The following is a 12109-nucleotide window of genomic DNA, read 5'->3' on the forward strand; positions in this document are numbered from 1 at the left end:
ATAAAGATTTCCTATAGTTAAAGAGCTTAGGTCCGAGTAGGATGTGGATGAGAGAGAGCATAGGGAAGGAAAAAGAGGGGAAAGGGAAGAGAAGGGAGAAGGAGACACTATTTTAGTGTAATTTCCTCAATATGCAGCTTGAAAAACTGGCACACCTTCTTATTCACAACTATTAATCATTCAAAATTCATGTATGTGGGGAAAAGTGACAAATATGTTGATCAAATAAAACTCCTATATTTGATTGAACAAATGGACTAACCCAGGAACCCTAGCATTAGAACACATGGAAATATACTATAGATTTAACAAACCACCAAACCACCAAGATAACACACTGTACTAAAGTCATATGGCAAAAAATAAGCCTCTGTAGTCACCATCTCTGCTAATATTTCTTTTGAGAATAGAAACAAATTAAAATAAGAGCGCTTCTTGCTGGAGCCTTAGGAACCAACATGACCCAACCATCCTCAGGGTCAATAATTTTTTGTGAGGACAGAACATTTTCAATGTGGACTCTCAAAACCTGAACTGCCAGATATTAAAATAGCAACGGCAGCAGTAGCAGCAAGGGCAGTAACATTTGAGAAGAGGAAGCAACAGACACTGCTTTCATCATCTATTGGCTCAGTTCCAGCTCCAGATTAAACCAATTATATTGCAGTATATTTTGCATATTTCCCTTTATTAAGAATACTTACAAGTGAAGGAAAAAGGAAGGTTTTATTTCACCAGGATTTGAATGCTATTTTTCTAAAACTTTTTACAGTGAGATCTGAAACTGAGTCACCTTGTTACAAACTAAAATTTATTCATTTAAAACATTTTTTGGGTGCCTACTGGGTGCTAAGCTCACAAAAATGATTCATAGAGGCCATGATCTCTACCTTAAATGGGGAATATATCTAATGTGAGGATAGACATAAGTAGAACAGTACTTCAGTATATCAAAAGAAGGTAAGTAGAGGATATTATTCTTAAACACTCAGGTAGGCATCCAACCTATCCTGGGGTAAGGGAGAGCTTCCTGGAGCAAGCAGTGGGCACACTGAGATCTGAAGAATGAACAGCAGTAAATCGAAGGAATGGGGAGACAAGAATGTTCTTCTGGGAGAGAAAACAGTATATGCAAAGGCCCAGAGACATGAGGCAGGATAGCATGTTTGAGGGGCTGAAAACAGCTTTTGTACAGCAGAAGCATAGAATGCCAGGCAAGGGCTTAGGGAGAAGAGGCTACAGCAGTAAAATATGAGCTAGACTTTGGGATGTGAATCTCAAAAAGAGTTTAAGAAGCTCATGTACAAACTGAGCTGAAAAAGTTAAGTGTAAATAAAAGCAGACTTCTTATTGTCCAATTATTTCTGAAGCCACCAAAAACTTACATACTATTGGGAGGTTGACAAATTTCCTTACTGGTCCAAAAAGGGAGATGGGATTAAGTGTTCTTTCTTCAGCCAGGGACCATCCTTCCAAGGCTACTTAAAAGTATGGAGCTTTGTTTTCATCAAGGAAGGCAGCATCTCTGGTTATGTTATATTAATCAAAGATGTAACACTATCAAGTGTTCTCAGCATCTCAAATAATGAGATTGTTTTAACACTCCACTCTAGTTAAACTGCAATGCAACTGGCAGGCTCATATAATTCAACTGGCATTATAAATTATTACTGCATAGCAGAAGGGCAACTTAGAAATGTGTACTAAATCACAAAAGATAACAATCTTCATTTCTGAGAATCATTCCCATAAAGAAGTTCATATAATGACCAAACATGTAAGACCCTAAATTTTTACTGAGACTTTTTAAAATAGAGACAAATGGTGTATCAAATGTCCAACAGTAAGGAAAGATCAAATAAAATATATCTCTTTTTTAACAAGATATAAAAATCACCTATACACAATGACATTGACTAAGTAAAAAATATTTTAAAAATTATTAGAAAGAAATAATCATGAGAATAGTTGTGAATCCATTTTCTAGATTTTATGTACTATGGGTCTACCACATTTAAAGATTTATTTTTCAATAATAGCATTAACAACAGCTAACATTTATATAGCACATAACACATGCCAGACATTATTATAGGTGCTTTGCATAAATGAACTCAATCTTCACCATAACACTATAAAATATGATCCCTATCTCTACTCTACAGCTGAGGGATGAGGCTCAGAGAGTCACAGAACTACCTACAATCATACAAGTGAACCAGACAATCTGGCTCCAAAGTTCATTCCATTAACCACTAGGCCATACTCCCCTCTCAAAAATATAGGCTTAAACACTAGATACAAATTCAAACAAGAAATTTTCCCTTTCCATAAATCTAGAGTATCCTGCAGGACCCAAAATATTCATATTTTCTCAGGATGTGTGGTGTGGCATTCGTAGTGATATTTCACCAATGGTCAGAAACTACATTTCGATTTTTTTTTCATAGACTACTTATGTTATGGGTCCAACATATACAATCTTTACATTTTCTTATCCCTCCTTGCAATCATAATTTCTTGCCCCATTTTCTTTTTTTTTTTTTTAAGATTTTATTTTTTTATTCATGAGAGACATAGAGAGAGGCAGAGACACAGGCAGAGGGAGAAGCAGGCTCCATGCAGGGAGCCCGATGTGGGACTGGATCCAGGGTCTCCAGAATCACACCCTGGGCTGAAGGCTGTGCCAAACCGCTGAGCCACTGGGGCTGCCCGCCCCATTTTCTTATTGCCAAAAAATGTATACTATGTTCACAGGATATTTTGTAACGATAATTTACTCTGAATCTAGATCCTGAATCAACCTTTATTATGCATAAGAATCATCTAAGGTACTTGTTGAAATGCAGTCGCCCATGCTCACCCCTAAAAAGGAGATAGCAGAGCATACTTCAAGAGACTGCTCTGCTTCTACTACTTTATACTTTGTAACATAAAATTTATCTAGGCTATAAAGACAGCATTTGCAATTTTCTACCAAGACTGCTAGCACAGTCAGCGCAACTGTTTATACCTTATTTCACTACCTTCATACATGATAGATGGACCAATATCACTTTAGTCCTGTCTTGTATAGGTGACTCATAAAACACACTCCGAAACTGTACACTTTGGAAAGTATAATCTCCCTCTTGGGCAGCCCTGGTGGCGCAGCGGTTTAGCGCCACCTGCAGCTCAGGGCATGATCCTGGAGACCCTGGATTGAGTCCCACGTCGGGCTCCCTGCATGGAGCCTGCTTCTCCCTCTGCCTGTGTCTCTGCCTCTCTCTCTCTCTCTCTGTGTCTCTATGAATAAATGAATAAAATCTTTAAAAAAAAAAATCTCCCTCTTGCTGCTTGGTCAGATTTCTTAAAAAAAAAAAAAACATGCTGTTTCAAATTTCTTATCAGAAAAGAGTTAATTAGAGTCAAACCTGATTTTTTGTCCAGTAAAAATACCAATGGATATTTTGAGTAATTTCTTCCCTCAGTGACATAGGATAGTGGAATATGCCAGAGATAGCTGTGAAAAGAAAATATTGGAAGATTATTACTCTCTCGAATATTTTAGTCAGTTACACATAATTTGGTGGGTCCTTTTCTTTCCCTTTGGCGGAAAGGAGAAATTTTCAAGCTATCCCCAGAAAAAGATAATCTTGTTAGGTTTCCAAGGCGATTGTAATTTACAAATACTTTAACCCAAGGGTGCAAAAGAGATAGCAGGCAGAAAGGGCATGAACGTACCTTGCATCTGAAGGCTGCATTTCAGGCTTCATATTTAAAAAGTATCTTTCTTGTTGTACATGAAGTTCCTTTCCTTTTCTTTGAACAGTCACTAAAGGAAATCCTTTCTGCAGGGTCCATGTTTTCATCATTTTCTTTACATCTAGTGTTTTGTTTGTGACCTATAAAAAAAAAAAGAATTATTTTTGCTTAAAAATAAACAGCTTAAAAACTTTACAGTTTGTACCTTTCCCTCTCTGCCTACCATATTCTATGAAGATTATGTGTACTGTTTTTTTTAAAGATTTTATTTATTTATTCATTCATTCATTCATTCACGAGCGAGGGAGAGAGAAAGAGAGAGAGAGAGAGAGGCAGAGACACAGGCAGAGGGAGAAGCAGGCTCCCCGCAAGGAGCCTGATATGGGACTCGATCCCAGATCCTGGGATCATGCCCTGAGTCGAAGGCAGATGCTCAACCGCTGAGCCACTCAGGCGTTCCAGACTACGTGTACTGTTAATATAAAAACAGGAGCACAAATGTGGAGTTAAATACAATTCTAATCTAAGTAAATGAGCAACTGCTAAAAGGAAAGTCACCTGGCACAGAACTAAGTGACAACTAGAGAAAGTAAGAGAAACCCTGTGTTGAGAGAGAAGTTCATTCACTGAGTGTTTGTCAAAATCTCTAAGTAGGGACAAGCACTCCTTCAGCTCACAAGACTACCACTGAGAAGGTATGAATAATGATACACGCTCTAGAATAAGAAGCACAGCTACTCAATTCCTATGAGTCAGCCTGTGTACAGATTTCTCTTTATTCCTCAGACCCTCTGATTTTGTAAATGTTAATGCTCATCTTGGAAAGAACTAATACTGTGTGAGTGCCAGAAAGGAGCAGAAGCGTAACATGTCAATGGGTCAGGTGCCTTGACTCTAAGTTTCTCCAAACAACAGTAGTCACCTTTTCTGATAGTCACAGACACTCTCCCAGAAATTGCATCAACTTACCTATGAAATCTAGCATCCAGTGTCAGAGGTCCACAGACCCTCTAAAACCCACTGTCCCTATGACATCTGGCATCAATGATCGAGAAGAAATTCTGGAACAACTATCTCTTTAAAGCATGTGAGTTAACCTTCTGATTCCAATCAGTGCTCTAGGTTGTATATGCATTTGAACTGCAAGCACCTAAAATTGTTTAAGTGCCTTAAGTGTTTGGTAACAGTATCACTCCACAATGGCAGGCCTCACCTCAGTCTCCATATGCCCATTTATTTAAAGCAGAAAAGATGGATCAAACCTATCCAAATTCGCTGCAACATTAATATTACATTTCTCAGGGCTCTGATATATTCATTTCTGGATAATGGATTGGGAAGGAAACAAACTTTGCCGAAAGCACTTTGGGTCTTTGAAATGGGATGGGAATGAAAAGGCCAGGGCATACTTTGATGCAGAGGTCGAAAAACCTGAGGATAATGTTAGGGACGAGGTCGGGATAGGAAAACTATGAGGCAAAAGCTGAAGTAAGTCAGAAAGGAAGAAATATATTCTCAATACAAGGAGATAATACAATGAGTATAGAGTAAAGAATGTGCTTCCAATTGAAATGTTACCATATGATGAGAAAACAAAAAAACAGTGATGTGGAAGCAACTCTTTAGTAATAGGGACTAATCCATCTTCGCAAAGAGAACTGAGAGAGAAGGGAAGGTACACCTTCTGGGCACAGGGTTAACAGCTAGAAAATACAGGTTGAAGATAAGAAAAGGAAGCAGGAAGAGTATATGGAAGAGATTCAGAATACGAGGGTTTTTTTTTGTTGTTGTTGTTATTTTAAAAATTTATTTATTGGGGATCCATGGGTGGCTCAGCGATTTAGCGCTGCCTACAGTCCAGGGAGTGGCCCTGGAGACCGGGGATCGAGTCCCACTTCGGGCTCCTTGCATGGAACCTACTTCTCCCTCTGCCTGTGTCTCTGCCTGTGTGTGTGTGTGTGTGTGTGTGTGTGTGTGTGTGTGTGTCTCACGAATAAATAAATAAAATCTTAAAAAAAAATAAAGATGTATTTATTTTAGAGAGATAGAGTGTAGAAAGGAGGGGGCAGAAAGGGGAAGAGAGAGTCTTAAGCAGACACTGCACTGAGCATGGAATCTGACACGGGGCTCAATCTCACAATCCTGAAATCATGACCCTGAGCCAAAATTGAAAGTCAGACGCTGTGCTACCCAGGCAGCCCCAGAATAGTTCTTAATCCTGGGCCCTAAAACTTTGAAACTTTGTGCATATATGTAGGTTTTTTTTTGGGGGGGGGGAGGAATATGTCCAGAATTTTCATCAAAGTTTCAAATATGTCTGTGATCTTCCAAAACATTAAAACCCCTGATCTGGATTAGGGTAACAACAAACTAAAATGCTCCTGGGGGTTATACAATTAGCATACATGCACAATGCAGGCTGGGTTCATGCATTACTCTGAAGCTTAACTCAGACCTAATTGCACTGCTTGTTAGAACATTTGCAGGCGCAAAAAAATCCAAACAGCAAAATGATTCAAGGGCAATATGGAGCCCATGGAGGCCAGCTTGTAGTATATCATCTATAAGGATGGTCTTGTAAGAAAAGAGCCACAAAAGTCAGGAAGCTTCATAAGGCAGAGTGAGGAAAAAATAAATAAATAAATCAGAGGTAAAGATGCAAAAGGATAAGAAAAGGAAAACAGGGCAGCCCCAGTGGTGCAGCGGTTTAGCGCCGCCTGCAGCCTGGGGTGTGATCCTGGAGACCCAGGATCGAGTCCCACATCGGGCTTCCTGCAGGGAGCCTGCTTCTCCCTCTGCCTGTGTCTCTGCCTCTCTCTTCGCTATCTCTGAATGAATAAATCTTTAAAAAAAAAGAAGAAAAGGAAAACATATTTTTGAAAAAAAATTCAAATAATGAAAATATAGTAATATATCTATTACTTCAGGAAGGGCTACTTTCCTACAAAGCAGGAATCAAGATTAAGGTACAGAACAAAAATGGTTATACAAAAATGTTATACATCTATTTCTTGACCTCTGTGCTTTCTCAAATAACTATCTTTGATATTATTGCTTATTTATATGCTTGATAAAAATATAAATGGAAGAACTCTGATCTTCTTTAAGAACTAAATAAAATATTCAGGTCACTTACCTCATTAAAACTATTCCACAGATCATCACTTTGAATGGAGGCATAGCTATGATTATGCAGATAAAAAACAACAGCATGTTGAAACACATCTTCACTAAGAAAAGTTTTCAGCATCAACAAGAGGGAAGCTCCCTATTCAAAAAAAAAAAAGAAAAGTGAGAAAAGGGAGTAAATAAAAGACTACAATAGGTTTATAGAATTGAGAATCTAAAATTCAAAATATAATTATTCTAATAATATACTCACATATAGAGAACCTAGTTGTAAAACACTGTTATTTACTGTCATATAATCAGATGTGAATGGTGTTCAAATTGTCTTAAAAATTATTTTAAGAGATCTGACAAAAGAATAATGGGAGCAGATTCCCACGTATACTAATCCTACTATAAGCCATTTATGTAGTTTATCAGTTTCTATCTCAGTGTTGTGATAAAAGCTAAGTGTCTGTGAATATATCTTTAATAGAAAAATATGCCAAATCTTCTGTGGAATCCCCATCTCCATCCCCAGTGCTCAGAATACCAGTTGAATTCATGGGTTCACTGCTGGAGACAATAAACAAGCAGAACTCCAAAAGCCTCTCTGCTTGGGAGTACATTAATTTCCAGTTTCAATATATCATGTTGCTAAAATAACCAAGATCTCTCTTCTTCCTGCAGAGTCACTTCAAATATGTTTGGAACTAATGAATGTATAGGGCAGTACGCATACACTAATAATTCAAAATCCGACATGCAACTGTTAAAGGCACTTCAGTGACACCAGTGAGTCACCAAAGCATATGTCACCATCTCCAAAAACCACTTTTGTGAAGTCATCCCCGATTTGAGATAGAAATATTTCTCTATCTTCAAGAGCAATTTATATCACTTTCTGCATCTGCTACAGATATATATTTAAATATATATATATATACATATACTTATCTAATTATTTATTAATTCATTTCTTCTTCTAGACTGTACCCACCCTAGTTGAGGGAAAATCCAAAAAACTCAATTCCAGGGACTAAAACAATACCTACTACACAGAAGGAACTCAAATAGTCTTTGATTTTCACTTCTGGTAAAAATGTAGTAATATGAAGCCATCAAGATCATCAGATACAGGGCAGCCGGGTGGCTCAGCGGTTTAGCGCTGCCTTCAGCCCAGGGCCTGATCCTGGAGTCCCGGGATCGAGTCCCACGTCAGGCTCCCTGCATGGAGCCTGCTTCTCCGTCTGCCTGTGTCTCTGTCTCTCATGAATAAATAAATAAAACCTTTAAAAAAAAAGATCATCAGATACAGATAACCGTATTTAATACCTACGACTCCCTTTTTTCTATACCATGCTTCATGGCGTTACTTGTTCTACACATTTAAGTATTCATTCTTGTTGGTAACAGATCCCTTTCAGCCTTGCATCACCAGCTTTCCCTCACTACTATTACATTCCCATTAACAAAACTATGCAATATTCCTCATATAAAACAAATAAAAGATGTCCTTCCTTTCTTTAACCCCATGCCTTTTCCAGTTATCATCCTATTTCTTATTCCCCCTTTGTAGTAAACTTCTCAAAAGAGCTGTCTGCATTTGCTAGCTCCATTTGCTCTCTTAACCACTTTCTCTAGAGCCATCATCCAATCATCACTCCATTGGAAGTGTTTTTATCAAGGTCACGGGAGAACTTCGTGGTGTCGAGCCAATGGCAATTCCCACACTCATCAACCTGCCAGCAGCATTTGATATGATTAATCATTCACTCCCCGTTTGGAGTCTTTCTGCACTTGGCCTTGGGACACCTCTCTTGATTCTACCCCTATTCACTGACCATCGTTCTCAGTCTCTTGCTGGATCCTCATCTTGCATTGAAACTCCTCATTTTGGTGTCTCTGGCATTTTTAAAAAGGTTTTATTTATTGATTCAACAGAGAGAGAGAGCACAAGCAGGAGGAACAGCAGAGGGAGAGGGGGAAGCAGGCTTCCTGCTGAGCAAAGAGCCCAATGTGGGGCTCGATCCCAGGACCTTGGGATCATGACTTAAGAAGGGAGATGCTTAACTGACTGAGCCCCCCAGGCGCCCCTCTTCTGGCATTTAAATTTCAGGCCTTTTTTTCTTTTTCTTTTTCTTTCAAAGTTTCCTTCCTAGTTGATCTCCTCAACAGACAATCTACATCAAAATTAGGATTGAAGATCAAAAACCCCAGATAGAATATGTCTATAAAACACATTTCCCAAATGATCCTTACTTGTTCTTGCATACAATACTGGTAAATTACCCAAGAGTCCTACTTTTCCCAATTATGTGGAGTATTTGCCAGACTTCCAATCCTGAAATAAGTAGTTACCATACTGACAGGAGTTAGGTATGCTGTGAAGACCACATGATCAGAAGACACTGAATTTGGGGTTTTGGGGATATGGGTCAGAGGATGACAGTGCTCTGTAAAAACAAATCCTGAAGTAACAGTTCTGTATAAGAACAGAACTACAAGTTTAAACATTTTATTGACAGATCCGAAATGGGCTTTAAAAATCACAGCAGGTGCTCTACTTGGAATATATTTAATATAGGTGATTAAACTCTTCAGTTCTCATGTTAACAGTACCACCATTTTCTATGCCAGTTAGGTGTTAACCTGGAGAACATGGCTCCCTCTTTGCCTGCCTGCCTTACTCTGTCACTAAATCCTTCAAGAACCTCCCTCCCCCGACTGTTCTTTTACACTCATCATTTTCCTTCCACTTTCACTACCACTCCTAATTTCACACTTTTACCACATCATGCTTGCACTTTACCAGCAACTTCCTGACTTCAGGTCTCCCTCCACTTAAATCTACTTTGTAAGCTGGAACAAATTAGTTTTCCTAAACAGTAACTTTAATCAAGGAATTCCTTTGTTTGAAAAATCTTCTAAAGCTTCCTACTGCTTACAGAAAAAAGTCCAGATTCCTGATGGAATTCAGAACCTTCTACAACTGCCCCAACCTACCTGTCTCATCTTTCCCCTACTCCACATATGGCTTCCACTACAAGCATTTACTCCCTAAACAAAAATTTCTTGCCCATTAGTATTCCTTGTTCGTTGTACACCTCACTGCCCCATTCCTGCCCTACTCAGGGCTTCCCATTCTTCTTTATCTGTATTCTTTTTATTAATTCCCTTCAATTCCATTTTCCTCTAAAAAAGTTCTCTTCATAATTCTAAGTAAAAAAAGTTTGTACCATTCATTCCACATATATCATCTCTTATTGCTTAACAAGTACCCACCACCTAAACTTTGAGCTTTTGATGATATGTCTCTCACATGTTTTTTGTATTTTCTCTGTCCAGTGCAGGAAGTCATTTATTAATCAATCAATCTGACAGCCAGAGTAAGAAGGCAAAAATAAGTCCTAACATTCATGACTCCCTCCAAAACTGTGAGTGGCACTGTTCTGTCCCCTGACCTATGGTGACCCCCTCTTTTTTAAAAAAAATATTTTATTTATTCATTTGAGAGAGAGAGAGAGCCAGTGTGCGACCAGGGGTGGGAGGTTACAGGAAGAGGGAGAAGCAGACTCCCCGTTGAGCAGGGAGCCCAACACAAGGGCTAAATCCCAGGACTCAAAAATCATAACCTGAGCCAAAGGCAGATGCTCAACCATCTAAGCCACTCACTCAGGCACCCCTGACTTATGGTGATCCTAATGAGGATTCTAGTTTTCTGTTTTTGCTCCACTCCCAAACCTGGAGTCTGTGCCTCTGCTCCTGCAATCTAGTTTTCAGCTCTTACGATCTCTTTTGGTTTACATGTTTTGGCAATTGTGACTGGAACACACCTCAATTTTCAATAATGCAGCCAAAGGCCTGCTTAGAATGTTCCCTAGATATATTCTACCTGTAGACCTGGAGACTAAACCAACTTTAAAAGATATATTAAAAAAAAAAAGATATATTGCTGTATGATCTGATTAACTGCCCAGAAACCTAGTCAGAGAGCTGAAATGTGAATAGAGAAATAAAGAAAAACACAGAAAAGTTAAAACCAAGATTTAAAAAGAAGCAAACATTTTAAAGTTTAAAAGCATACCTGAATGGATAAAGAAGATGTGGTTTATGTATACAATGGAATATTACTCAGCCATTAGAAACGACAAATACCCACCATTTGCTTCAACGTGGATGGAACTGGAGGGTATTATGTTGAGTGAAGTAAGTCAATCGGAGAAGGACAAACATTATATGGTCTCATTCATTTGGGGAATATAAATAATAGTGAAAGGGAATAGAGGGGAAGGGAGAAGAAATGTGTGGGAAATATCAGAAAGGGAGACAGAACATAAAGACTCCTAACTCTGGGAAACGAACTAGGAGTGGTGGAAGGGGAGGAGGGTGGGGGTGAGTGGGTGACGGGCACTGAGGGGGACAGTTGACGGGATGAGCACTGGGTATTATTCTGTATGTTGGTAAACTGAACACCAATAAAAATTATTTTATATAAAAAAAAAAATACCTGAAAACAATCTTAAAATAATTTTTAATCTATAAAGTAATCTAAATGATGCAGCTTGCTCAAATATGAAATGAACTTGAAACCCACTCAGGTCCCTGGTGTGCACAGCAGTACCTTAAAATAGGAAAGAGAATCAAACATTTCTTCAATCTGTTCTGAAGACTCAACAGATGATGATGATATCGGATGAGATGAATTCAAGGAATCTTTCTTCATGGTTTTAAATCGAGCATCTAAGAAATCTTCATACTAGCAAAAACATCAAACAGATTAGGAAGCCATGAAAAATATCAAAGGCAAAAGCAAGTACAGTAATTATTTATATGAATTAGACTACTTAATGTTTAAGATAATTTTTTAAAAAGACCATCTTCATTAAACCACAGAAAATAAGCTTTTGAAAATGTAGGAATAGAGCAACTTTCGTTCATATTCCTAACATTTAAAAAAAGAAATAAACCTCCTAGCCACATGAAAAACATGGTTTCTGAAGCCACTGCCTAAGGATAAATTAAGAATCTATTATCGAAGCAACCAAATGTGCCAAATCCAGATAGATATTCAAAGTAAATATTCTAAAATGGTTAGTGTATATTTTTAAATAATATCTGAAATTAAAAAGCAAAAATAAAAACTGGTCCTTAAGCTGATTTATTATCCATGTTTCTTTATTAATATACATTTCTCTTAACTGAAGTTCATTTGAAATAAAATATAACACTTAAGTAGAATTCTTTCATAGCTCAG

At 38.1% G+C, this 12109-nt stretch overlaps 1 protein-coding gene across 4 annotated transcripts in view; it reads right to left on the reverse strand.

The window, feature by feature from the left end:
- The window catches only part of LNPEP (leucyl and cystinyl aminopeptidase), a 98856-nt gene that overhangs the window by 30418 nt on the left and 56329 nt on the right, over positions 1 to 12109 (reverse strand). For all 4 annotated transcript variants that reach the window (XM_038532259.1, XM_038532257.1, XM_038532256.1 and 1 more), the window contains 4 exons: positions 11477 to 11611; positions 6881 to 7012; positions 3724 to 3884; positions 3414 to 3502 (listed from right to left, as the gene is read on the reverse strand). In XM_038532259.1, the coding sequence (XP_038388187.1) occupies positions 3414 to 3502; positions 3724 to 3884; positions 6881 to 7012; positions 11477 to 11611 (517 nt within the window). The remainder of the gene's footprint in view (positions 1 to 3413; positions 3503 to 3723; positions 3885 to 6880; positions 7013 to 11476; positions 11612 to 12109) is intronic.

The sequence above is a fragment of the Canis lupus genome, chromosome 3 (genome assembly GCF_011100685.1).
Source record: "Canis lupus familiaris isolate Mischka breed German Shepherd chromosome 3, alternate assembly UU_Cfam_GSD_1.0, whole genome shotgun sequence".
Taxonomy (NCBI): Eukaryota; Metazoa; Chordata; class Mammalia; order Carnivora; family Canidae; genus Canis; species Canis lupus.